Source organism: Sceloporus undulatus, chromosome 2, assembly GCF_019175285.1.
Source record: "Sceloporus undulatus isolate JIND9_A2432 ecotype Alabama chromosome 2, SceUnd_v1.1, whole genome shotgun sequence".
Lineage (NCBI taxonomy): Eukaryota > Metazoa > Chordata > Lepidosauria > Squamata > Phrynosomatidae > Sceloporus > Sceloporus undulatus.
Window position 1 is genome coordinate 121157606 of NC_056523.1, and position 27329 is coordinate 121184934.

Here is a 27329-nt window from a genome sequence, read left to right on the forward strand (position 1 = left end):
TTGGGCAGAGAAGGCAAAAGACCTTATAAAACTACAAATCCTAGGATTCCAATAGGATGGAGCAGTGACTCTTAAAGTGGCGTCAAACTGCATTAATTCTAAAGAGTAGATGCACCAAGAGGAAGGGCGGGAGGAATTGTCGAGGCAGGTGAAATAATGTTGTGTATGCTGTTATTTCAAATGTGGAACACACTCCTTTCTCAGAGTGTAGTGGAGTCTCCCTCCTCTTCCCCTCCTTTTCTTTTCTCCTTCTCCTTTTTTCTCCTCCCCCCTCTTTCTCCTCTGTCACTGCTGATGCTGTTGTTGTTGTTGTGTGCCTTCAGCTCCTTTCGTGGAAGAGAGGGGTGGTCTTATATGGTGAATACATCCCAAACACTCTATTTTAAGTTGTAAAGTTGGGGGGTCGTCTTATACGCCCAGTCGTCTTATATGCCGGAATATACGGTACCATGGATCAATGCTATGAAATTCTGGGAATTGTAAGTTACAGTAATAGCTGCTCTTGCACAAAATGTATTATTTTAAAGATATTGACAGCTTGCTTAAAAAACAGGGTCCTGGACCTGCACGGTGCTTGGCATTCTGGGGGAGGAGCCACATTTGATGGACTATATGGAAGGAGACCTACTTACAAAAAATTTCATTCTGTTCTGCTAGATCATACCCACAACCAAATTAACCTATATTTATAATCAATTATTGTATCAAATAGTGCAATGAAATAACCTGGGAAATGCATTAACTTCTTGAAAGCACCTAAAGTCTCAGGTATCCTTGTAAATAATGTACCCACAATGGCACCACTGAAATGAGAGTGTTATTACATATATATATTTAAAAATTACAGCTACAGCTTTGGAGTTACTATAGTATAAGAAATAAAAATCTTCAAAGGCAAAGGATGACTAGAAAGAATTGGATTCACATTGAACAGCATTTTCTACTAGCACATACAAAAAAGTTTGAAACATCCCATCTCAACAGAAAGAAACTCCCAAATAAGGATGATTCATGCTTGCTTTAGCTACCTTTGGTCTCCTATTGGGAGAAAGGTAGAATATAAATCAAATAAATAAATAAAAAACAGTGCAACCATATGAAAGTCTAATCATGGTTAAGTCTCACTGTTTTATTCCCACATTAGCTGCTTTTGGATTGCACTTCTGCTTGTTTATTGCCTAAGGGACCCTGTTTATTTGGGAATTAGGAAATAAATCAAACAAATAGATTTAAAAAAAATAAAAATGAGAATTTAGCGCACTGAGAAATATTGGATTGTTCTATATGAATTATGTATGGTTTATTTTTGTTACAGCTTTTAAAATACTTTTTTTATCACTGCACATGGCAACCACACAAGACTTTGATTAATAAAAATAGAAATACATACTTGCTCACTCTGGAACTATGAATAGCTGTATTGCCTTAGCAACCAGAGTTGGAAAAGTTACTTTTTGGATTCCAGCTTCCAGAATTACTCAGCCAGGATGGCTGCTGGCTTTGGTTTTATCCACCTTTTCCAGCATAGGCTAGCTCAGTTCTGTTTTCTCTTCAAGTATTTCTTATTTAGTACAACTATAAAATGGAGTGCATAAGGCACTCTAAATCTAAATTGGAGTCATCATCCCTTTCTCTCACATGGGACTTGATCAGTGTGCATAAATATGCTGATACTACAATTTAATTCAACATCAAAAACGCACATGTACACATACATCGCACACTAGACCATTAGCAAAGCTGGGGAGGCAAGACAGGAAAAAATGAAATATAACATCATTTAGCTTTGCCATAATAACATGCTGAGCAAACTACAGTGTGGTAATTCAAGGAGAAAAAAGCTAATGGAGAAATTGCCTTCATTCTAGACTCCTAATGATCAGAGGAGGGTTCATTAAGGGTTTATTGTTAATTTGGCTACATGCTTAAATGATGATGAGATTATGTGCACAGGCAAATCAAAGAGCATCAAAAAGTCCAAAACAGGAGAAAGGGAGGTAGGAGTGAGCTTAAAAAGAATGATGATTTAATGAGATTGTAAACACTGTTATTTTTAGGGATTTATAAAGCAATTATCTTTCCTGATCATAGCATTCAACTAATAAGGTGGTCTTTGCATCTTACCCTTCACCTCATGCAATACAGAATGTGTTGCCATGATATAGAAATTTCAGCAGACAAAATACCAACAGAGACCTCAAGCAAACTATTTAAGGCAAATGGTCAAAACAAGAACAAAGAAACATGGTAATTGGTAGTGCAAGTGGGAGGGGGGAATGCTTGAGTGTATTGTGACGATTTGTTCATTTTCCAGAGCCACAGCACTCTGTAGCATTTTATAAAAGATTTTTTGTGCGGTTTTTGGGCTATGTGGCCATGTTCCAGAAAAGTTTCTTCCTGAATCTTTAGGAGTCATAAAAACCCACCCTGTTTTTAGCTGCCTTGTATCTCTTATTGGCATAAAGGAAAGATATGATGCAAATTAATCAATCAATCAATCAATCAATCAGTGCTACCCTATAACAGTTTACTCATGGGTAAACCCCACTGAATTAATCCCCAGGAAGCACCTATAGGACTGTAGCCCTAGTTGTGTGTTGCCCAGATAATGCAGTTTATTTAGCAATTAGAAAATATAACAAATACCTTAAAAAAATATTCATGAAAATCAAACACATTGAAAGAAACTACAACACTGCAGGTAGAATTAGCAAACAAGAAGCAAAACAGCTATATGATTTTACACACACCCACACCCACCCACCCACCCACCCACACTTTTTATGCAAATTTGTAAAGAAAGAGCAGTGGGCTAGGAGAAGGCAGAACATAGAAATAACTAGTTACAAATAATGAGTTGCTTGTAATTTTGTTGTTAACTGCCCTTGAACTGAATAATAATAAATAATATAAAAGCAGTACAGTATATCCACTCCTGAGGATCCTTGACTATGGATCTCCTTGGGGACATGTCTATAGGGATTATCAAGAAGTGATTCTGCACTTTCAGATTTACTCTTCAGCAAGGATCTCATGAGAAACACACAAGATTGTGATGCCTGAAGAACTGGATCTTTGTGAATTACTGTATTAATAGGCCTGCTCTCTTAGACAAATGTGGGGATTACAACCAATGACTTTTACACTTCCCAAATGTTCTGACACAGTTTTCTGCCCAGAAATATATGACAGTAAATTTGTAAAATGCATATATTGAAAGAAGCATACATGTTTTGAGAGGCAAAAAATCTCTTAAAATGTATATTCTTGTATATATGATTCTTACTGTATATTATAGCCAAAATCAGACCTTTTCTTTCAGTCTCTACTGCTAAGACTTTGGTTTATGCCCTGGTTTATTTTATGGCACTGTATATTTATTTCCCACCTTGACTACTGCAAGCTTCTTTTGACAGCACATCCTTTGTCCCACCTTGATCCCTTGATTTCTATTCAGAACTCTACTGTTAGGATGATATTTTTGGGTCACCGTTTTGACCATGTCACCCCTCTCTTGACTTCTCTTCACTGCTCTCCTTTCTTTTAGGATTTGGTTTAAGCTTCTTATTATAACCTTCAAAGCCCTTCATGGTTTGCCACCACCACCACCCTGCTTATTTGTCAGCCCTTATTTCCTCCTACCATTTCGTTTGAGGTCTGCGATCCAGGGGCTCAGGACTTCTGACCCAGGCCAGTTTCTTCTTCCTTGGTTTACATTCACCCTTTTCCCCTTGCAGCTCCTCATTCCTGGAACTGCCTCCCCAAACACCTGTGGATCATTACTTCCCTGGTCAATTTTAAGTCCAAATTAAAGACTTTTCTGTTCATGGAAGCATTTCAGGCTGCAGCTTGATATTTTTGAGTATTTCAGATAAGGGTGTTTTGTTTATTTTTATTTATTGTTTTATTGTCTCTAGTTATTTTATTGAGATAAATTGTTTATTCACTATTTTTGTATTTTGTGATTTTAGACTATATGCCTTTGGCAGGTTTTATGTTATTTTTATAACTCTGTAAAGCACTGTGTAAAACTTATAGCACTATATAAATAAACACTAATAATAATAATAATAATAATAATAATAATAATAATAATAATAATAATAGTAATAATAATAGTAATAATAGCAGGTCATACCATCAATGTGGTCTTCTGCACGAAGCAGGCATATCCTGTGGGCGGAGATAGTTAATATCTCCGCCTTGTCATGGATGGATCATTTCCTGGTGAAGGTTGGGCTGACGACCACTATTTCCCCCGTCAGGGGTGGAAGACCTATTTGTATGGTCCACCCTCAAAGGCTGATGGAACCCAGTAGGTTCCAATAGACCCTAGAGGGTTTAATGGCTGGTAGTGCCAGCGATACTGTTGAAGTCTTGGTCAACACTTGGAACAACACCTTTACCAGGGCTATAGACACTATCACTTCCAAGCATCCTTTCCAGCCCGCTTCTAATCGCAATCCCTGGTACACTGAATGAAGCAGGGAAATGAAGCAGGTTGGACAACGACTTGAGCATGACTGGCAAAGATCTCGACTCATATCTGACAGAACACGTCATAGGATTTATCTTAAATCCCATGGTGTGGCAATTGGTCCTTCTATTCTACATCTATTGTGTCTGCAAAGTCTCTTCTGGCAGAGCTAATCAGGGTGGTTAGTGACCTAACCCAACTACCCCCCCCACACACACACACACCCTGAATCCCTTGTTAGAACCTACTACAGCTTGCTGCGATGCTTTTAATGATCACTTCGCAGATAAAATCTCTGAGATAAGAGCTGACTTGGATGTCAACTTTAAAACTGAGTTGTTAGGAGAGGTATCCAGCGCCTCTGCCTATACTGTTATTCTAGATCAATTTGAGTTTGTTAGTACCATGGATGTGGACAAGCTTCTTGGTTGTATGAAAAAGACGACCTGCTCCTCGATCCTTGCCTATCTTGGCTGACCATCCGGGGGCAGGGGGGAGACTATTAGGCTATTACTGAAGAACACAATTAACACTTCTTTTAGAGAAGGCTACCTAAAAAAGGCAGTGGTTAAACCACTTTTAAAGACACTTTCTCTCGACCCCATGGACAGAAACAACTACAGGCCTGTCTCATTGTTACCATTCTTAGGAAAGATAATTGAGAGGGCAGTCGCCATTCAACTCCAAGCAATCTTGGATGAAACAGAAGCCCTACATGGCCTGGGTCCTGACTTCTTGTGGGAGCACCTTCATCCATATTATCCTCCCCAAATCTCCATTCCGCTGGGAAGAATCTGCTCCAACCAAAGAGGACTAAACTCTCTGCAGTGACCCAGCGTAGCTTCTCAGCAGCTGCTCCAAGACTCTGGAATGACCTGCCAGGTGAGATCCGTCAAATTACCACCTTGGGGTCCTTTAAGAAGGCCATTAAGACGGATCTCTTCCGGCAGGCCTTTCCAGATTAGAACATCTTTTTGCCTCTCCCCACCCCCTTTTCGTGGAACTCTCATTGATATCTTTTTCTATTTTAATTCCGATTGTATATTAATGGTTTTACACTCTTTCTAGACTTAATTTCTTTTTAGTGTTAACGGCTTTTAAGATTGGGATGAGGAATGGGGTTTTGCATTTTTAAGCGTCTTTCTTTTAACTGTATTTTGCTATTTTTACTCTTGTAATCCGCTTGGATTCCTTGAGATTTAGTGGAATATAAATAAATTATTATTATTATTATTGTCATTATTATTATTATTATTTAAGTGAACTTTTAGATGTTTTTTTTTTTAAAAAAAATCACAATTTGCTATGAAAATGCAATGAAACAGACTGTGCAGCCATGCAAATGTAACATGGACTAGAAACAGACTGATTGGTCCCTCTCCAGAATACAGAAAAATTGTAATGGGAATAGAATCTCTTCTTCAGTTAGCCATTCTGTAGAGGTGGCAGATGGCATCTGAGGCAGAGACAGATTACCAGTTTAGTCCATAAATCAGCAAAGCTGAAGGGTTTGTTTTCAGTCAATTCAGTCCTCTTATTATGAGCTGCACAGCTACTCCTCTCAGAATAGAGTTGCTCACCAAAGATGATAGTACCAAACAGAGTTAATTCCACAGACAACTGGACACTTCACTTCCTCTTTAGCAGCTGCTTGTCAGTTTTAGGAATGGGGGTGGGGGAGAAAAATGCTTATTTTCTGGGTTCCATTTGCTCATGGGTTGTTCACACACTGAAATACATGCACGTGTGTATGGTATTATGAAACTGGTAACTTCATCAATTTCACATTTATATGTAGCAGGATTCTTTGATTTTGAAGGACACATTTGATTCTGAAGGACAGTGACATGGCTACACAGTTTTTATAAGACTTGGAGTATATCTCCAGAAGGCTCAGTTGATTTGGACTAGATCATCTCTTGCTTCTCTTTACTGATAAAAGCCTTGGTGAAAGTGATCTTTCACAGTGTACAAATGTCCAATTAATATTGATCACTTTATTTGTTTAAGTAAGCAGATAGGGACAGTGTGCATCAATGCATTAAAAGCAAATATGATCTTTCAATTACATCGGCACTGTTCGACCACTACTGTGGTTCCTGAAATGAAATTAATGGTCACTTTGGGAAGGCATGTTCACTTAATGTGAATGGATCGTTTCCTTCAATGAGCACTTTCTTTTAATGTTGTGCAGAACCTCATAAAATTGGTTCATGAAATATACATATCTATCAGACATTCTGAAAACAAGGAATGGAAGCTTGTGCTGTTTACAAACTATACTGATTTTACTTTACTCTCTCTCTTTCTGTATCAATAGCAAAAAGAGATAAGAGAGATGAAGCAAACCACTACGTATTAGAAACATTGTGACTGAGATGGTATACAGTTACTTGTGATGTCGCTGTGAGACTGTCAGTTCACCTTACCAGAATAGGTGAAGAACCAATAAACTCTTTTAATGCAAAACATTCTTTTAAATAGTTGATTATTTGCAGGGCTGCCTTAAAACATTTTGCTGCCTTATGGAGAGCAGCAAGTGGGAGGCTGTTCCCCTGGCCCAAGGTGTGTAGTATCCAAAGTCAGCCAAGTTACTTGGATATATGACATAAAATCCCACAGGCACTTTTCCTTCAATCTCACAGGGAAAACACAATAATAATGAATTAAATAAAATCTAGCTTTCCTGTTATTATACCCAAAATTGCTGTCTGAGCAGTGTTCCATGGATTCTCATTTAGGAGTGGGAATCATGCAGCCTTACAATTATTGTAAGGCTGGAGTTCCCAAAATTCCTCAGAATTGAATATAGTTAGTGACATACTTCAGAAATGAAGAGTTTAACTGCCATGACTCAATAGAATTTTGGGATTTGTGCTTTTATGATACATTTAGCCTTGCCAGTCAGAGAACTCTGGTGCCACAACAAATTACAAATCCCAAAATTCCATAGCATTGAGTCATAGAATTTAAAGTGATATCAAACTGCTTTATTTCTGCACTGTGGAGCAGCCTATGTTATTTATGGCTACTGAGGCTCCCACCGGTTCAACTCAATTGTAAGGCTAGCCATGCTTATTTATCCAGGTTGAGTGATTTTATTTCCTTTCTTTTTGGTCTTTCCTATTGTAGTAAATCACTAGGCAAGTTCCAAATTTAGTGATCATTCTTCTGTACCAGCGAAGAAATGTAAAACATGTCTCAGGGGCAACTTGGAGTATTCTGTCCATGCAGTTGCTCCAACCTGCCCCCATTATCTTGGCCTCTGTTCCCACACTGTGGCAGCTGTCTGTATCAGCGTCCTGTTGGGCTTCCCAGTGCCTCCACCACTGCTGCAAGTCACTTGCTTCTGAGGTCAACAAGGTGCCCATCAACGGTCACATGCTGGGTGCCTCATTCTAATCTCTGAAGTGAGTTATCTGCAATGGTGGCAGACATGCCACGTGAGCCAGCAGGTCACCCAAGCAGTCAGACACCATGGGCATGGGAACAGAAGGGTCTAGCTCTTCCTGGAAGGTCCAGAGCAACAAGTAAGTTTTTAAAGTTTGGTTTAACCTGTTATGCCCCTGTTTTGGTGAGGGACATGCCAGATGTTATCTGCACTGCCTGTATCAGAAACAAGGTTTGGAACACATGTCATCTGAACAGGATGCCAGGATGGCAGAAAAGCAGGCCTTTTGGTCCATGCAAACAAAACCTTAGTGAATGCAAAGGATTTCAATATCTGTGGAAATTCACATTATCCCCAACCATGTTCCTGGGCTGTCATCCTTCTGGATTTTCTCTTTCAAACCATAAATATTTCACTTTTCAGGGGCTCAGGATACCAGTTAAACACTTGCATTCACTCTGGACCAGGGCTGGTTCGCAGGCCATCAAGTCTGATTCGTCTTACCATAATTCTTAACTATACCAGTCTAACGTGGTACTGAAGACTCACCCAAGAATTCCGAACTCTTACCTGGCATGTGATACCTCTTACACTTTAAGAGGGACTTGCCTGAACACCCCTTCCAAATCCTTGAAATAGTCCATTAGTAGGACATAAAACAAAAATAAAAAAAATATTTGCCCCAGTTTGTGGAATCATATGTTCAAGGGGTTGCATGAGCAAAGTATTTGCCGCACTGACTTGTTTTCCTAGTCACTGGTTGCTCTCCTCCTGCCCTTTTAAGACACTTGCACAGTACAATATTTTAAAAATACAGTAACAGGCTGCAACATCAAAAGACCAAGGGCATGCTCTATTTGCTTTGCAATTCTATTTTAAAAAAAATACTAACTCAAAGGTAAGGGACCTATGGCATACAAAAGAATATAATTATGCAACATCTTTTTTTAATTATTTTTTTTGTCTGCATTTAGTCTCTGATCTCCAGTCAGACATCCTTTGAATAATCCTGACTTTTCTACTTCTTCCCAAGTTTAAGTAACAAAGTAACACTGCTGTCTTTCTGTGTCACTCAGGTTTTGTCCTTACAGATGCTGTTACATGGATACATTGAGGATGACACAAATAGGCCAAAGGAGAGCATGCAACTATGAGACATATTGTCTGTCCGGCACAGAGGTGCAATAACCAACTGAGTACTAGATTGCTCTATTTACTGCTGACCCAAGGCAAAGGCAAAATGGAGCACTGACACTCCAGAAACTTATTATAAAAGGATCTGTGATACTGAGTCACAAAAACTTCTTCCTAAAATTCCTTTTATCTGACAGCTTGGCAGGAAAGAAAATTCTGATGACAGGGCAGCATAACCAACTTTTCCCCTTGGGTTAGTTTTGTTCATCTGTCCTCAAAGCAGCTGCGTTCAAGAAATTAGAACAGTTGCCCAGGGTATTTTGGGGCTGACCCAGGTTAAAACCAATGGATTCACAGTAACAGCCTAAGCTACATGATCAAGAAAAAAAGAATATGTGGCTCTCCATATATTGCTGCAAGTCCCATGCTCCCTTAACATTAGTAGAACTTCCGCTTGCTAATTTTTATTTGTTTGCTCACTTGTTTGTTTGATATACAGTAGACCCTTGTTATACGCTGGGGTTTGGTTCCAAAATCCCTCGTGGATAACAAAATCCGTGGGTGCTCAAGTCCCATTAAATATAATGACGTAGCAAAATGGTGTCCATTATAAAAAATGGAAAATCAAGGTTTGATATTTGAAATTTATACTTTTTTTGGAAGATTTTCAAACCGTGGATGCTTGAATCCGTGTATAAAAAAATCTGTGTATAAGAAGGGCCGACTGTTTACGGGAGCACGTAATCTAATGGGGAGAACTGTACTGGAAGGAAGGGGGAAATTCACTCCAGTGCTACAATACTACATTTTGGGCAAAATGTGGCTGAAAATGTGGGATTGGACTCACTTCTAGGTTCTATTTCTGATGTTGGAGTGCTTTATAGCCATTTGGGAGGTATTTCAATGAGTTTTTTGGGGAGCTAGGGACTGAGCATTTGAGGTCATTTTAAGAAAATTTTATGTCTGATTTCTTTTTAAAAGAAGTTGGGGGCTAGAGATTTGAGGGGCTGCAAAAATGAGTTTTGGTGGGATTTGAAGGTTTTGGGTGCTTCAAAAACATCCCACAATGTAGATAAATGTAACTCTTTTGAAGCATTAACCTCAATGTCTAAGAGCTGAAAGGAAGCAGTGAAGGAAGTTTGGTAACCAAGGACTGGTAAATACCATCAAGAAGCGGCGTCCAGGAGGCGATTCTAGGGTTAGGGACTGCTCACCAACTGCATGGTCCCTAACCCTAGGATATGACGGCGGTGGCGCAATGGCCGCTTCCTGTCCATATGGGGGCCACCATCATGACCTAAGTGGCGTGCAGCATTTAGACATTGCTGTATGTCACTTACGTCATGAGTGCGCCAATGGCACACTCATAACATGCACACAGTGTCCCAAGAAGAACCCAGTTTTCCAGGTTCTTTTTGGGGCAGAGGGACACCACGCAGTTTGGCTGCTGCAACGTCCCTCCACAGGAAAACTGGCTGCCTCCAGCTTGCCCTTTGGGGGCAGTATGTACCAGGCCAAACACACTATTTCCACTCTCTACAGAAGTTGGCCCTGTGCACATCAGCCTTGGGATATTTCTCATGAATATTTGGAATGGGCTACTAGATGTGTTCAAAATCATCTAGTAGCCCATTCCAACCTCAAACAAGGCTTCTAATCCCTAAGTGCCTCCAACCAGAGTCACATAACCCACTCCCACTTCACTCCCTTTTTATTCTCAAAACAAGGTTAGGGTGGACTAGATAAGGAACTGAAAATGGGGCTAATATTCATACCTCTGGGTCCCAGCCCCATGTTTAGTCCTTACACATTCCAAATAATGGCTGAACAGGATGAATATCTTTCTCAGATACACAGCAAGGATGGCTGTCTTCCTACTTCCTTATTTCACAGATGCTTAATTAAAGTATAGTTTTACCTACCTGAGGTTGTTGGCACTACTTCAGTTGTGTTTCTGAGCCCAACAAATGAGAACTGATAGAGCCTCCAGGACCTTGTATCTCCCACTTCCACTGAACTGCGTTTCCACATGTAGATTATTTCTTCTTTTGGATAACCATCTTCAAAAGAATGAATAAAATAATCCCATCAATAGTTTATTTCATAGTCTATTTATGTGCTATTAAATAGTCTATTTATGTGCTATTCCTTTCTTGCAAATGGCACTTAACTGCAGGTTTTGTCTCCTCTGGTTATACATTATTGTACATATCTGAAATTTAGATGAAACAAAGTCTTTTAAAAAATGCTTTACAGTTCCAAACAGCCATGGAAATGCAAACCAGTTTCTTCCAGTCTTCAATGCACTGATTTGTTATAAAGATCTTGCTTCTCTTAAGATGGAGGTTCTTGTCTCTTCTAGAATCACCTTCCACAACTGAACTGAATTAACTCTGTCACAATTTTAAGTTGTACTTAAAATTATACTTCAGTATGGCAGGTCATATATAGAACACTGATAATTATCTCTTCTCAACCTGGTGCTGCTCAGATAAGTTGGATGACCACTACCAGCATCTCCAGACAGCACAACAAAGTAGTTCCACTTCAATACACCTGCTGGCCACCAGGTTGTGGAGGTTACTTTACACACTTTACTGGTTGCCTACAATTCCCCCACTACATGCCAGACAGATCTGTATTAAAAGTAGATATGTAAATCTGTTTCATTCTCACCACATGAGAACAAAACTTTAAATGGGTCTCTCCCCACTAGGCAAGATAACTAAAGGTTTGGTGCATCTCTTCTCTTTTTTCATATTTTGGGACTTTCTGTGAAAACTTTACCTTTTAATTTTTTTACACAGAAATATATTTTGCACAAAATACCATTTTGCACAAAAATATTTTTTTAACTAAAACTAAATAATGCAAAAAGCAATGGTCTTTACAATCAAACAAAATCTCACAGCAATTGATTGACATCAAGGGGGGGGCTTGATGTGCTAATAAATTTTTTCTCATCAAGGATAAGAAAAAATGCAAATATTATTTGTATCTCTAACTAAAACAACAATTAAACAGCAACTGCAGCAAGTTGTGGGAGATCAATTTGCCTTCATTGAGACCCTTTGGGGGAGGAGTTCTACAAAAATGCCCCAAAATGAAAACCAACCAAGACTGGAAGTGGATGGAAACTCATCTCTAATTTAAGAACAGGGATTTTTAAAAATCAGTGTTCTAATTTAAAAACAGGGGATGCAACCTATGTGGAAGATGAGAGATAACTACGCCCTTTTTAGCCAGAAAAAAGCTGGTTGAGGGAGTTGGATGGGATCATTGAGGAGCCCTGGTGTCACGGTGCTTAAATGCTGGTACTGCAGCCACAATGTTGTAAGTTTGATCCTAGAGGAAGACTCCTGGGTCCACTCAGCTTTCCAGCCTTTTGTAGGTCAGTAAAAAGAGTACCCAGCAATTGAACAACACATTGTAAACCGCTTAGGGAGTGCTAGTTCACTGATAAGCAATATAGAAATGTACTTACTGTTGCTACTGTTATCACAGGCCACAATAGATCTGTCACAGCAAACCTATGGCACATGTGCCCTCTCTGGTATGTGAAGCCATTTCTGAGGGCACATGGACAGATGAGAGGGTGGGGGAAGAGTAGGAACAGGCACTCCTAGGCCTTTAGATGTCTCTGAAGAGGCAGCGAAAGGCACAGGAGGGTGGGGGAAGAGAAAGAACAGGCACGCACCTGTTCCTACTCTTCTCCCACCTTCCCATCTCTCTGTGTGTCTTTAGAAATAGCTTCACTTGCCAGAGAGGGCACACATGCCCTAGGTTCACCACCACAGATTTATGCTAACATCGCACTGGAATAAGTCTAATTATCCTTTCACAACTTCCTATTATCAAATTATACATAGCTAGTTCATTCATATATGAACTTTCATCAACCTGGTGCCTTTCCCAGATATGTTGGACAACAATTCCCATCATTCCCAGCCAGTGAAGCCATGGTCATGCTTGCTGGGGATGATGGCAGCTGGTACTGATATTTGCTGGTCAATTTATTTCAAAAACTATATTCTTTTCTTTCTAAAGGAAACCCATTATTTTGGGATTGTTACTTACAGCTTGAAAATGCCAAGGGACAAGAATGTTCATCCATTGGAAAGTTATGCAGCTGTAGCTGACATTCAGCATCTATTGTCAACCTATGAAGAAACAAATAGTAACATTATCACCTTAATCATTTGTACTGATCAGAGTTCTAGACATTCTAAATTTGCAGTTGTGAACCTCTGGGTATATGATCCCAGAAAAGTTACAAAATCCATATAGCCTCTATTCCCTCCATCCATTCTTCAAGTATGTCTTGACTGGGTGATGAAGTAAAATGCCCATCTACTTCCACCTCCTTTCTGCTTTCTTATTTGTGCCAAATAGAGTGCTAAGGGAACTGCTTAGGGGTGGTGCAAGGGCTGTCACACTGGGAATGAGGCCTGAATGAGTCTTCAGTATCTACACCCAGGCACTTAGATACCAGTATGAAATGAGAAGCTGGACCAGGCAGCTTCAGTTTAAGAGATCTATTTACAAGTGCTGAGGAGATGCTACACACAGAGATAGGAACAGTACAAACAGAGTTTCTCTCAAACTCACAATAGCTGTCACACTGCTCCACGCCAAGTACGCTGTAACCCACATTGTTTCAATTAAGACACAGCCTTATATATCCTTGCATGATGTAACTATCCTAGCTCATGCCATAAGCCATTACCCACTTTGCCGAGTCACACTCATACACAGGTGCTGTACTGAATATGCATCTTGGTATCAGGCCTCAAGGGCATTTATCTACATGTCCTGGCCTTGTCATGCACACCATAAACACATGATTTTTCAGTTCTACATATGTTAATTTCCACTGCCAATATGGCTGACAAGAGCAAAGGCCAATTACTTGGCTGGGGATTGGAAAGAATGTTTTCCCCTCTTTTAAACTTGCCTAGCTGCCCTGCTGGGTCTAATTATGGAATCTGTAGAGAGCCTTTGGAGCCCTAACAGAGAGAGGGAGGAGTGGGTCTTGCTGGTTGCTCAAATGAATGATGCCAGCAGGGCAGTCCTAAAAATTATATGAGTTGAGTCAAGTCAGTGCATCTTTTTTTTACCAAGTCAAGTTCAAGTCAGGTCACTGAAGTGACTTGATCCCACGTCAATCAACTCAAGTCTACATCACTGCTATATAACTCACCAGATGCACAACATTGTTATGAAACACTACAATAGCAAAGCATCATAAGCCGCAATAAAGATCTATGTGGGCCTATTCAGACCAGCACTTTGTGCTGACCTGTAGGCGGAATCAGGGCTCAGTGTCCTCATGCTGGACACCCTAACCCCAACCCCAGGGCGATATCTTGGTGCGCGCCAGTCTACATGGCATGCACTATCATGATGCAGTGCCAAAGGTGCATTATAAACCTGTGCTGCTGCAGCTATGGCACCCCTTGTAGGGCCCAAAATGGAGCTGGTTTTTGTGGCTCCTTTTTGCGCTCTACAGAGGCTAGATTGGGGGCTGTGGTGTGAGGTTTCTGTGGCCCTGATCCGGTCAGTAAAGGGGCAGCTGCAGACTGCCCCTTTGGGGCACTCTGTATAGCCCCAAACTCTCTGTACCCTCCTGTGAAGTGGGTTCTTTTGTGATTGCTTCACTCCTCACAGCAATACAGATAGTTATTAAATAAGATCTAGACCATACATTTGCCTAACCCTAGCTATTTCTGGAGTTTTGGCAGAAGTCAAGTTCCTGTGGAGCATGAGGAAGAAGGAGATATGGTCTAGGAAAGCCACATAGATGTGCTAGAGGTAGTCAAAAAAGACTTTAGGAACACCAGCTCTGTAATACATGGAATACTATCTGGTTGTTTTCCATTCATTTATATCCTTTTTATATATTACTATATCCCATCTTTTCTCTAAGGGTGGCAGTGAAGGATAGGATGTACAGCCTCATTTTATCCATAGAGTCATAACAATCTGTTGTAGTAGATTAAGCCAAGATACAGCCATTGACCCAGGTTCATGCAAAGAACATCTTGTGCAGACCTGAATATGCATCTTTCTAGCCTGAGTCTGACTCAAACCACTACCTCACACTGACTATACATCACATTGGGTTTGTTTTTATCATTCTCAATCAATTTTGTCATAAATATTCAAGACATAAGTATAGTAGCTGTGAATGATATTTTTTTTCCATGTGCATTGGCCAGATTTAATTAGGGATGTAGACTGAGAAGACTATTTTGCTCTCTGTCTAAATTGGGTGAAATACTGCAGACAAAGAGGAACAAGGGAAAGTATGTGTGCATGTGTGTGAATGTGTATTCTATTACAATATGTCTTTTAAATGTGTTTTTTTTTAAATGGACCTCCTTATTTCTTAGCATAACTAGAATATATTTGCAGGTATGTCTGTGTCTCTTGAAAGAATTAAGGCTGTCCAGTTTCAGATAAGAGCAAGTATTTTTGACATTAAAAACAGCACAATGATTTGGAGAGTATCACTTTCTATTTCTCTCACCAGATTTTGGGGAGAAATTTAAAAAACATCACAGTGGTGTCCCTAGGCAAGAAATTTGCTAGGTTTTAGAAGGATAGGTGGAGAATCTATGGAGTTATATTGTTTGAAACTAAAATTAAAGTCTTTTAAACAAAGAAATAGTAGACTTGGAAGAATAGCCCTCACATAATCCCATCCTTATCCCAGCTACAAAGAGCAGTGATAATAATATGTACCTCAGGAATTATAAGAAAAGATTCATTCATAAAATGTGTCCTGGGACTGGACGTTAGGGCTGTCAGTCTCCTTACTCTACTCCATCTCTCTCCCCTCTCTCAGTCCAAATGTTTTCACAAGTGTATGTCTTGTGTGCCCTCAAGTTGTTTCCTACTTACGGCAACTCTAAGGCAAACCTATAATAAGATTTCCTTGGCAAGTTTCTTTAGAGGGGATTTGCCATAGCCATCCTCTAAGGCTGAGATAGTGTGACTTGTCCAAGGTCACCAAATGGATTTTCATGACCATGTGGGGATTCAAAACCTATTCTCCAGAGTCGTAGTCCAATGTTCAAATCACCAGCAAATCTTAAAATACACTTTTCCCCATGCCTTTCTTAAGCCTGACCCTACATTATATTTTAAACATGATCCAGCCTTCTTCTTCTTCTTCTTCTTCTTATTATTATTATTATTATTATTTAGTAATTATTTTATTTACTAATCTCCCACCTTTCTTTGAATATAGGGACTCAAAGCAGCAAACAGCAAATTTAAAACAATACAATTTAAAGAAGTACAAAAAACATTCAAATGTATAAATATAAAATTAAAAAAACAAACTATTTTAAAAGTTAAAACAGTTATGAATTAAAATGTAATGAATTAACCTTAAAATTTAAATCTTAGCTTCAGGGAAAAGTTTACTTACTTTGGGCAGTTTATTTATTTGGGCTTTTAGTCTAAGTCCAAATTACCTTCATTACCCTTTGGGCTTCATCTAGGTCCAATTCAAAACCCCTAATATATACATTGGACAAAATTTTAAAAAACTTAAAAAGTATACCTCAATGTATACAGTACTCTGCCATCATTCCAGATCCGAAGCATCCGGTTGGGAGTGGTTATCCAGTGGGCATCAGCCTTTTTTGAATTTCGGAAGAATGTGTCAGGTATCCATATTTTTCCAACCATGTTGCTGTTTAACCTCAGTACTTTTATAGTGCTGTTGAATCTTAGTCTTCTGTCATACCATGTTTGGGCAAAAAATATATCTATTGTATATTCCTGCAGTATTAAAATATATATATATATATATATCAAAAATCTGTAAGATCTCAGGCAGGTCTCACTTTCAAAATATCTGCAATCTTGCTATATAAAGCTTTTATGACTATTTCATACAGGACACAAAGTTAGTCATATCAATAGCCAAATCCACAAAATGAATTGTATCCTTGATTTTAAGCTGATGTTTCTGAATCTTGCATTGTAGCTCCATGCCTATCTGCTAAAACAGGGGTCAGCAACGTACAGCCCATGGGCCACATGTGGCCTGCCAAGGCCTAGGGACTGGCCCTAGCCCGGCCCTGCCGCAGACTGCCACCGGGGCCTTTGGCTTCCTGTGCAAGCGCATGGGGCCTTTGGCTTCCCGTGCAAGCATGCGGGACCTTTGCACGTGGGGCAAGCGGCGGGCAAGGGGGCCAAGGAAGAGCAAGTGGGGCAAGTGGCGGGCAAGGGGGGTAAGGAGGAGCAAGTGGGGGCAAGCGGCGGGCAAGGGGGGCAAGGAGTAGCAAGTGGGGGCAAGTGGTGGGCAAGGAGGGCAAGGAGGAGCAAGCGGGGGCAAGCGGTGGGCAAGGGGGACAAAGGAGCAAGCGGGAACAAGCAGCAGGCAAGGGGGGCAAGGAGGAGCAAGCAGGGGCAAGCGGCGGGCAAGGGAGAGCAAGGGGGGCAATTGTCTATAGAAGCCTCATAAACATGCATTTGTATTAACATTTTTTAAAAAATCAGCAGATTGTTTTGTGTGTCCTCCATTTTTTAAATTTAAAAGTGTCCTCCATTTAAATTTTTTGTCCTACATTGGTCCCGGTTTATTTATTTATTTAATTTTTTAAAAAATTGTTTAATTATTATTTTTTTTGCTTTGGCCCCCTGAGTTGTCTGAGGGACAGCAACCCGGCCCCCGGGTCAAAAAGGTTGCCTACCCCTGTATAATACAATGTTTAATCACACTGTTGATTAAGCTATTTTCCCTAAGCCCCTGAGATGTGGTACAGCAAAACAGAATCTCAGTTAAAAATGTATTTGGCAGAGTTGTGAATCAAGCTGCCTGTATGGAATTTCCATCACTTTTATCTGGGATTCTTAAACTAGCATGCTGTTTGTAATTCAATAGAGAAGTACCAGTTAAAATATAAAATAGAAAGCAATATTCATGATTGAAATGTTTCAGTAGTTAACTAAAAGATCAGTATTAGGAACTCTGACACAACCAGACAACCTTCATGTTAGCTATGGGAATGAAACCATGTGAATACTAAATAGTGCATCTACACTGTAGAAATAATGCAATTTGATATCACTTTAACTGCCATGGCTCTATCCTACAGAATCCTGGGATTTGTAATTTTGTTAATACTACTACTACTATTTATTTATACCCTTCTCTTCAGCCAAGGCTATCAGAGCGGCTTACAGTTTGTTAATTAGACATTTCCCTGCTCTCAGGCTTACAATCTAAAAAAGACAAGACACAAAATGAGAAGGGAATGACCATAGTGAAGGGGGAAAGTCCAGCAGATCTTCTCTCCCTTGGAGGCCTGTTGGAGCTGGCTTGCCTTCTTCTCCCTCAAGATGGTTGATAGAGAGACCAACACTCTTTGACAGAGCAGGCTAAAGACCTTGTAAAACTACAAATCTCAGAATTCCATAGGATAAAGCTACAGAACTTAAAGTGATGTCAAACTAAATTATTACTACAGTATAGATGCACCCTCTGGTACAGAATGAAATTAAAAAACAACAGATCGCTTCTATTCATGGAAATTTCCTTGTCCCAGTTTATGGTGGTCATCACTTCTCATCAACCCTCCCCGTCCCCATATCAAGGTGTCAGAGGAGGTAGATGGAAGAGGAAGCCAAATTTCCCCATTTCTCTTGTTTCTCTGGATTCAATCTCAATGTTATACTTTACATATAAGTATCTATTGGCTATCAACATAATCATAATGTACAGTATAAATATGAATAAATTTATGAACAATTCTTACATACCATATTAATAGCATTCACTGGACCAATGCTGTTGACATACATATCGGTATGTATAACTGTTGGTTGCACTATAACAAAAACAAAAACAGATGTTAACTCCACTAAAAATAAAACATCCAGAGCATGGATCACACTCATATATATCAAAATGTACATTTAAAGCAATTGTCTTCTCTTCACCTTGATACCCTCCAGATGAGCTACTCTATATTTATATCTAATCTATATACAGGCTTACAGTATATACTCATATATAAGTCTAGAAATTTAAGTAAAAAAATTGACCCAAAAAATCAGTGCAAGTGCTGTACCTTAACTCAAAATAGGAACCATTTTCCACTCTGAGTAGAGAGGCAAAAAGGAAGAGCTTAGTCTGTCCCAGGAGAACCTCAAAAAGCACCAACTCCGTCTATTCACTCCACTGTGGTGCCACTTCTGGCCTTTTTGAATGGTTGGACAGGAAAATAGCAGCATTCTTTGGCATCATTTTCCTTTTCTTCATTCTTTACATCCTTTGTTGCATGCCCCTAAGATTTTCCCTCAACTTATACATGGGTCATATCAAAATTCATAATTTTTGCCCCAAAACCTGCCCTCAACTTATACACGAGGTCAACTTCTAGTCAAGTATATACAATATATAAAAGGGTATAAAACTGATTTTTTTTTAAAAAAATAGTATTCTTTCAATAGAAAGAGAGAGAAAATACATTACCATGTGAAATTTATGTAGTTCTGTCAATATAGTGTGAGTAAACCTGCATTATGATGTGGATTAATTTTTTTAAATAAAAGTGATGGGTTTTGAGACCACCTTATGCTATTACATTATCAATGATGCTATAATCAAGGCAATTATAGTTTGATTTTGGAAATAAATCTCGATGAGTTTGTGCTTGTATTAGCTTGTGTGAGAGAGTAAATGACACTGTGTCATGTTTCTAAAATGTTTTAGAATACATTTAATGCCTTCCATTTATGTAGAGTGTCTGGCAGGGACTGCAAGAGGTACTGGAGATGTAGGGAAAGTTCCATCTAAAAACTATTACAGTATTACTTTATCCTCCTTACTCTTTATAATGACTCTAGAAATACTGACTAATAATATTAGAAGAGATTCTGAGATAAAAGGCACTAAAGTTAAAAACTATGAAAATAAGATGAAAGCTTATGCAGGTGACCTAGTGATGGTGCTGGAAGACCCTGTAAAACAAGCTAGACATCTGTTTGATATCATAGAAGAATTTGGTAAGGTATCTGGTCATAAAATAAATAGAGAAAAAGAATTATATTAACTAAAAATTTAATGAAAAAGGAGGACTTGGAACTTGAAAATATCACAAAATACCAAAATAAAATAAATTAAAATGTTTAGGAATTTGGATAACAAACAAAAATATAGACCTTTTTGATAACAATTACAAGATGAAATGGACTGAAATTAAAAAAGATAATACAATTTGGTTAAAAATAAATTTATCTCTCTTTGGAAGAATAGAAGCAATTAAAATGATGATATTACCTAAAAAATTTTTTTATTATTTCAAACTATACCCATCTTAAAGAATGACAAAGCACTGAAAGAATGGCAAAAAGACATACAATCCTTTGTTTGGAATAAAAAAACCTATTATTACTAGTACTACTACTGTTCTTATTCTCTTCAATATTCTCATTGGCATTACAATGTATTAATTCAAATTATTGTTAATTTACTCATTTTTAACTATAATGTTGCAAATATTAATGCTACCTAACCTAATTTCTAAGAAATTAGATAATAGATCCACATATAAAGACATATCCCTTAATATATTGCTGAATCATCCAGAACACAGATTTTATGATTTCTATATACGGTTGTTAAAGCTGGAAAGGGAATAAAACTGACAGGAAGAAAATCAACATTTTTCAAATGTGGTGCTGGAGAAGAATTCTATAGGGCCCATGCAGACAGGCCAAATAAAGCTGCTTTGGGTCAGCTTGGAAGTATGCTGTTTAAATGATGCTTGTGTCCTAAGAGGCCAGAAGCCATGCCAAAGCCATGCTCCAGTCCAGCACCACTGTAGATGCACTCATCAGACAAAATCAAATTGTCTCTTCAGAGCCTCTCTACTTGCTTGTCAACACTTGACCTGCTCCTGCCTAACTCTGGTCCAGTTCCTGAATTCCCTGCCAATATTATTAGACTGACTACTGCCTAATATCACAGGCTGCTTAATTACCACTACTGGGTTTCTTCCATTATCTATCATTCAGACTAGACTGGATTAACACAGAAGTTCCTGTTTAACACTGAATTATATTAGAGGGCAGAAAAATTAAGTCTCAGGGTTGTGTAGTCTCCAGACCTTTTTCTCAAGCTGAGGCACCTCCATGTTCTTAAAAATAAATAAATAAATAAACAGCCAAAATTTGTTATTTCCACTCTCAAAGACTTCTGGAATAATGATTCTGAGACTACACTGGTCAGGAGAGAGGTGAAAGCCAGAGAAATCCCTATAAAACCAAAACATCAAAATCAGAACTTGACATCTGGCCACTTCTGGTTTTGTTTGTCAGCATTTTCCTCCTTTTCAGCTGGGTACAACCAGGGCAAATGCTGGGGTTCTAGATGGGGTTACACTTCCCCTGAAAGACTGCATCCACAGCTTGGGGGTGCGCCTGGATTTGTCACTTCAGCTGTCTTCTCAGATTGATGTGACAGCCAGGAGTGCCTGTTATCAGCTTCGGCTGATACTCCAGTCGTGCTCCTACCTGGAGCAGCGGGACCTAGATTACTGCAATGCGCTCTACATGGGGCAACCTTTGTGCCACGTCCAGAAGCTCCAATTGATACAAAACATGGCAGCCAGACTGGTCGCCGGAAAATCCAAATTCAACCATATTACACCTATTTGAAAATCACTACATTGGCTGTCTATTAGCTTCCGGGCACAGTACAAGGTGTTGGTTATCAGCTATAAAGCCCTACATGGCCTGGGTCCAGTCCAAGGAATGCCTCCTCTCATACAATCCTTCCCGTACACTCCAATCCTCTGGGAAAAACCTTTCAAAATCTAGAAAGACTAGACTGGCAGTGACCTCCCAGAGGTCCTTCTCTGTCACCGCTCCAAAAACTTGGAATGACCCGCCGGAAGAGATTCGCCAGTTACCCTCACTCGAGGCTTTTAAAAAAGCGACAAAAACCCTTCTCTTCCGGCAGGCCTTCCCCGATTGATAATGTCCAGAACCAATTGAATCCCCCTTTTATTATTTTTATTATTTGTGATTTGTTTTTAACTTTGATGTATTGTTATGTACTTTTTAAACATTTTTTTTTACTTTTTAATTTTATAGTTGGGAGGGAGGATTGGGTCGGGGTTTTGTGGGGTTTGTTGTTTTTATTGTTGTATATTGTATTTTCTTTGTTGTTACCGACCTCGATCCTCAATCAGAAGAGGAGGGATATAAATATATTATTATTATTATTATTATTATTATTATTAATTATTATTATTATTATTATCTTACCAGCCTCACCAAAATTTCTCCCCATTTCTCTTGAAGATATTTCTACTGGATGTTTCTCTGAAATAACCTGACCTGTTGTGACCACAATGTTTCTCCAGCATATGCATGAAAAGGCTGTAAAGACTCACATCTGGTATTATTGAACTGTTTTCCTGATAACACTTGAAAGCTTTTCTGATATAATGCACTTGACTTCATTTGTGCACACTGGTTAAAGTTCAACAAGAATTTTCCTTTCATTTGGATTTTGTATTCTCTCCTACTCTTGCCATTATATACATCTATATTTTAACAGTTCTGAAATAAGGCTGTTAAATTTTGGGAAGCATTTACTGGTGCAAGTCATCCCTCACAAAGAAAGTCTGACCCCCCAATCTGGTTATAACTGAGCTCTAGGGCCCAAAACACTTAAATCAACTTTAATTGAAGTTGTGCAGTGTAGCTGAATGTTGAATCAGAGTGACACAATAAAGTTCAGAAACAGTTATTTTCCCCTTGATGTCAGTTCTTACTTTTCCCATAAATTTCCAGATACTGAGCCAAACAATTAGAACAGCAATCTGTTTATAACTATCTTTATAAGGGGTGGCCCACAGCTGCCTCCAGCTTCCCTAGATCAGGGCCCTGGCAACCCCGATGTGACCCCGATCTGGCCTTTCCAGAGCGCAAAAATGAGCCGCATAAAGCAGCTCCTTTTTGCACCCTGGAAAGGGTACAATAGCTGTGGCACCACAGCTTTAAGGCATTCCTTTGGTGCTGTATCATGTAAATGCAGCACCAGAGGAGCGCCACGATGCCACACATTGTGTGGAGTGGCACGTGGCATCATGCCACTATGATGACGGAGTTGAGGCATGTGTTGTATGGATGCCATGCTCCAACATCACCCCCAGACCAGCCTTAATGGCTGGTCTGCACAGCCCCTCAGTAGCTATTATTACTTTTTAACCACACTGAACTGTAACATTTTTAAAAGGCACAGATAAATCATGCTAACCAGAAGTGTACATTTTAGCCATTTGTTTCAGAACGTCTGGGTTATATAGCCTTTAAAAGAAACTCTCATTGCTAATAGTTTATTATTTTTATGTGCTTTATATCTTTATAGAGATATAGTACATTTTCACCATTTATTTCATTACTAAATGAAACATTATCATATCTTCCTTTCCTTTCTATTTCAGTCATGTTGAAAAAAACAAAACAGTATCCTCACCTCCTATATCTGGCCTTAACTTGTTGTCATATCCCTCCAGTAGTCCATTCAAAATAAGGGTAACATCACTCTCATGGACTTTGGGGGTCAAAACCCAGGTTTTGTTAGTTGTATAATCTTCATAGTCATCGTCACTTTTTTGGCTAGAACTGTTTTTAAAAAGAAAAGAAGAGAGCACTGGAATCATACAGCAAGCAAACATGTCAATTATATTCACAGACAACTCCATTAGAAACCATCATGACCAGATAACAGCTTTTTCAATAATGACAACCCTATACAAAAAGTACAATAGCTTTACAGTGAGAAACCATAGATGGAATATCATTTGCTGACTGATGTTTACCACTCCACTGCAGTGAGCCTCCAAGAGTCCAGAACAGATGCATCTTTTCTTACCTGCCATGCAAAGTTTCATTTGAATATACCAATTTATTTTGCTTGTTCAGATTAAATGTTTCAGAACAGAATATCACCAGCTCAAAAAGTGTATATGTAGCAAAAAAGGACATACTGATCTTTTAATTAATTCAGAAAAACCTATAGGGTGAGAGGAGGAACATCTTCACTCTGATTTTACCATTCATTTTCATATTCTCCCCATGTTCTGCTCCAACAGGAGATTTCTATTATGGTCTATTGCCCTAACTTTTAATAACTATGTTGTATATAGATCTGTTATCAAATGATCAGGCCTGATTCTCTCTCTCTCTCCCTCTGTCTGTCTCTCTGGTGTTTATCACACTATGCTCTTAAAGAGGTACTATTCCAGTGTGACTCCTCTAGCAGCCTCCTGTTGCATGCTGGGATTGGCAGTTTTAAGGAGCTGAACTTCTCTGCCTGAGAATTCTAAATACCCCTCCTTAAAACTGCCAATCCCAGCATGCAACAGGAGGCAGCTAGAGGAGTCACACTGGAATAGTACCTCTTTAAGAGCTCGTCTGATAAACACCTCTGTGTGTGTTTAATTGGTTGTCCCTTACATATCTCCTCAATCTGGCTCTGTTCACCTTAGTTTTACCCTTTCCTCTAATGTCTGTAAGATCTTGTCTTCTCTCTCTCTCTTTTTTTTTTAGTTTACCTTATCATTCCATCCTTACACTCATCCTGCCAACTGTTCCAATATTCTTTATTTCCCTGGCTAATTCCAGAATAAAACATAGATTTTGACTGCCTGCAGAAAAGACAAAAGTCTCTGAAAGCTACAGGTTTTGTTCCTGTACAAATTGATTTTATTTTGGAACTTCATATACTGTTTTTCTCATCCTGAAGTATTTCCTTAGTGTTCTTGACATTGCCAAAGGCTTATTATTTCCATTCCCTAGGTCAATCTAACTTAATCCAGGCTTTTCCAAAGTGAAATGTGTCAATTATTTGCCAGTGTATTTCTATGGTCTCAGGCTCAATGTAGATGACCACCAAGTAAACACAGCTATTGCTTCCAGGACAAAGATTCAGCAGGCATAAAAATGACAGGATGGACATGAGAAGGGAGCTAGCTTGTTTTCTGCTGCTTCAGAGACTAGGGCCTGGAGCAATGGATGCAAACTACAGGAAAAGAGATTCCACCTCAACATTAGGAGGAACTTCCTGACAGTAAGGGCTGTTCGGCAGTGGAACACACTCCCTCAGAGTGTAATGGAGTCTCCTTCCTTAGAGGTTTTTAAACAGAGGCTGGATGGCCATCTGTCGGGGAAGCTTTGATTTAGATTTCCTGCATGGTAGGGGGTTGGACTGGATGGCCCTTGCGGTCTCTTCCAGCTCCATGATTCTATGAGGATACAAATGTTTTCATAGTACAATCACCCCTCCTTTTTCATGGGGGATCCACTTCAGACCCTCTCACAAAAATGGAGTTTCGCTTATATTCAAGCCCCATTGGCTTGAATATAGGTGTGCAGCTGCAGGAGTGCGTGGGTCTGTGCCTCGTCCATTCCCCCCCCCCCCCCCCGTTCATCCCTAGTGCATAAGCAAAGAATGTGAGTTTTAAAACCATGAGAACAGAATGAGGACTGTATAATATTTACCATTTTGATTATAGCTCCTGGATGATGATGATGATGATGATGATGATGATGATGATGATGATGATAAATAAATAATAATAAAAATAATAAATAAAATTTTTATTTTTATCCCGCCCTTCCAGGGATCAGGGCGGCTAACAACAAGAATTAAAATACATACAATACAAGAAAGATAAAAAACCCATAAAATACAATACACATAAAAAACCCCTATAGCCCAACCTCATGGCCACGAAAAGAGGAGGGAGGCCCACAGGATATTTTATTCGGGGAATGCCTGCTGGAATAGGAAGGTTTTGAGATCCTTCCTAAATTGGGCCAGGGTGGTAGATGAGCGGAGCTCAATGGGCAGCTTATTCCAAAGGGCTGGGGCAGCTGTGGAAAAAGTCCTCCGTGAGGTGGAGGCTAATCTGGCCCCAGGCACCTTCAGTAGTTGCTGCCCAGACGTTCTGAGGGTGCAAGGCGGAATGTACGGGGAGAGACGGTCCCTTAGGTATCCTGGGCCCAAGCCATTTAGGGCTTTATAGGTAATAACCAACGCCTTATATTGAGCTCGGAAGCGGATGGGCAGCCAATGGAGGTCCCTAAGAACCGGTGTTGTATGGCTGGTCCTGGGAGCACCAGTGACCAGCCGGGCCGCCATATTCTGCACCATTTGTAGCTTCCGAGTTTGGTATAAGGGTTGCCCCATGTAGAGTACATTGCAGAAATCCAATCTCGAAGTTACCAGAGCATGTACAACAGTTTCTAGGTCCCTCTGGGCCCTCTGATGATGATGATGATGATGATTTTGTGGTTGTTAACTGCCCTTGAGTCAGTCTCAACCCATGGCAACCGTATGGATGAGACATCTCCAAGACCCTCTCTTCACTGTTCTGCTTAATTCTTGCAAACTCTTGTCCATGCCTTCCTTGACAGAGCCCGTCCATCTGTCATGTGGCCTTCCTCTCTTCCTACTTCCCTCCATCTTTCCCAGTATTATTGCCTTTTTCACTGAGTCATCCCTTCTCAGGATGTGTCAGAAGTACAACACCCTCAATTTGGTCATATTGAATTCCAAGGAGAATTCTGGCTTGATCTGCTTTGGACCCACTTGTTTGTCCTTTTGGCTGTCCATGGGATCCTCAACACTCTTCTCCAGCACCACATCTCAAATGAATGGATTTTCTTCCTATGCTCTTTCTTAACTGCCCAGTTCTCACATCCATACATGGTAATAGGGAATATGATTAAGAAATATCTCACGTGGACATCATCCCCCCCAAGACTGTCTTGGGGGACTGACATATGGTGGGGAGAAAAGGACTATAATTCCTGTCCTCATGTACTATAGAATTTTTTCAACTGATATGCACCTGCAATTAAAAGTAGTGGGGATGGCTCATTTTGTACCTACACATTCAATATAAGATGTAATTTGACCTAGGGCCCAATTATAATAATAATAGGCTGGCCCAACTCCATCAGGGCTAGCCTGAAGAAGAAGTGCCCTCCCTCTAGTCCATCGGCCTTGGTCCAGGCATCAGAGGGAGAGAATAACCACTGGACCTCAGCCCCTTCCCCACCACCATTCCCTTCTCCTTTTGTGTCGTGTCTTTTAGATTGTAAGCCTGAGGGCAGGGAACCGTCTTATTAAAAATAATAATTGTAAGCCGCTCTGAGAGCCTTTAGGGCTGAAGGGCGGGATATAAATAACGTAAATAAATAAATTATACAATAACTGAACATTATCAATGCTGCTTCCCTCCCACTGGAGCATATACCATTCCAGTCATGTCTAGTAGGAAGCACAAA

At 39.6% G+C, this 27329-nt stretch overlaps 1 protein-coding gene across 2 annotated transcripts in view; it reads right to left on the reverse strand.

Annotated features, from left to right (window-relative positions):
- Window positions 1-23662, reverse strand: part of GABRG2 (gamma-aminobutyric acid type A receptor subunit gamma2) — a 63643-nt gene extending 39981 nt beyond the window's left edge. For both annotated transcript variants that reach the window (XM_042454461.1, XM_042454460.1), the window contains exons 1-5: window positions 23509-23662; window positions 18780-18847; window positions 16573-16793; window positions 13080-13162; window positions 10925-11062 (exon numbers count right to left, since the gene is read on the reverse strand). In XM_042454461.1, coding sequence (XP_042310395.1) covers window positions 10925-11062; window positions 13080-13162; window positions 16573-16793; window positions 18780-18821 — 484 coding nt within the window. In that variant the 5' untranslated portion in view covers window positions 18822-18847; window positions 23509-23662. The remainder of the gene's footprint in view (window positions 1-10924; window positions 11063-13079; window positions 13163-16572; window positions 16794-18779; window positions 18848-23508) is intronic.
- Between the last annotated feature and the right edge of the window lie 3667 nt (window positions 23663-27329).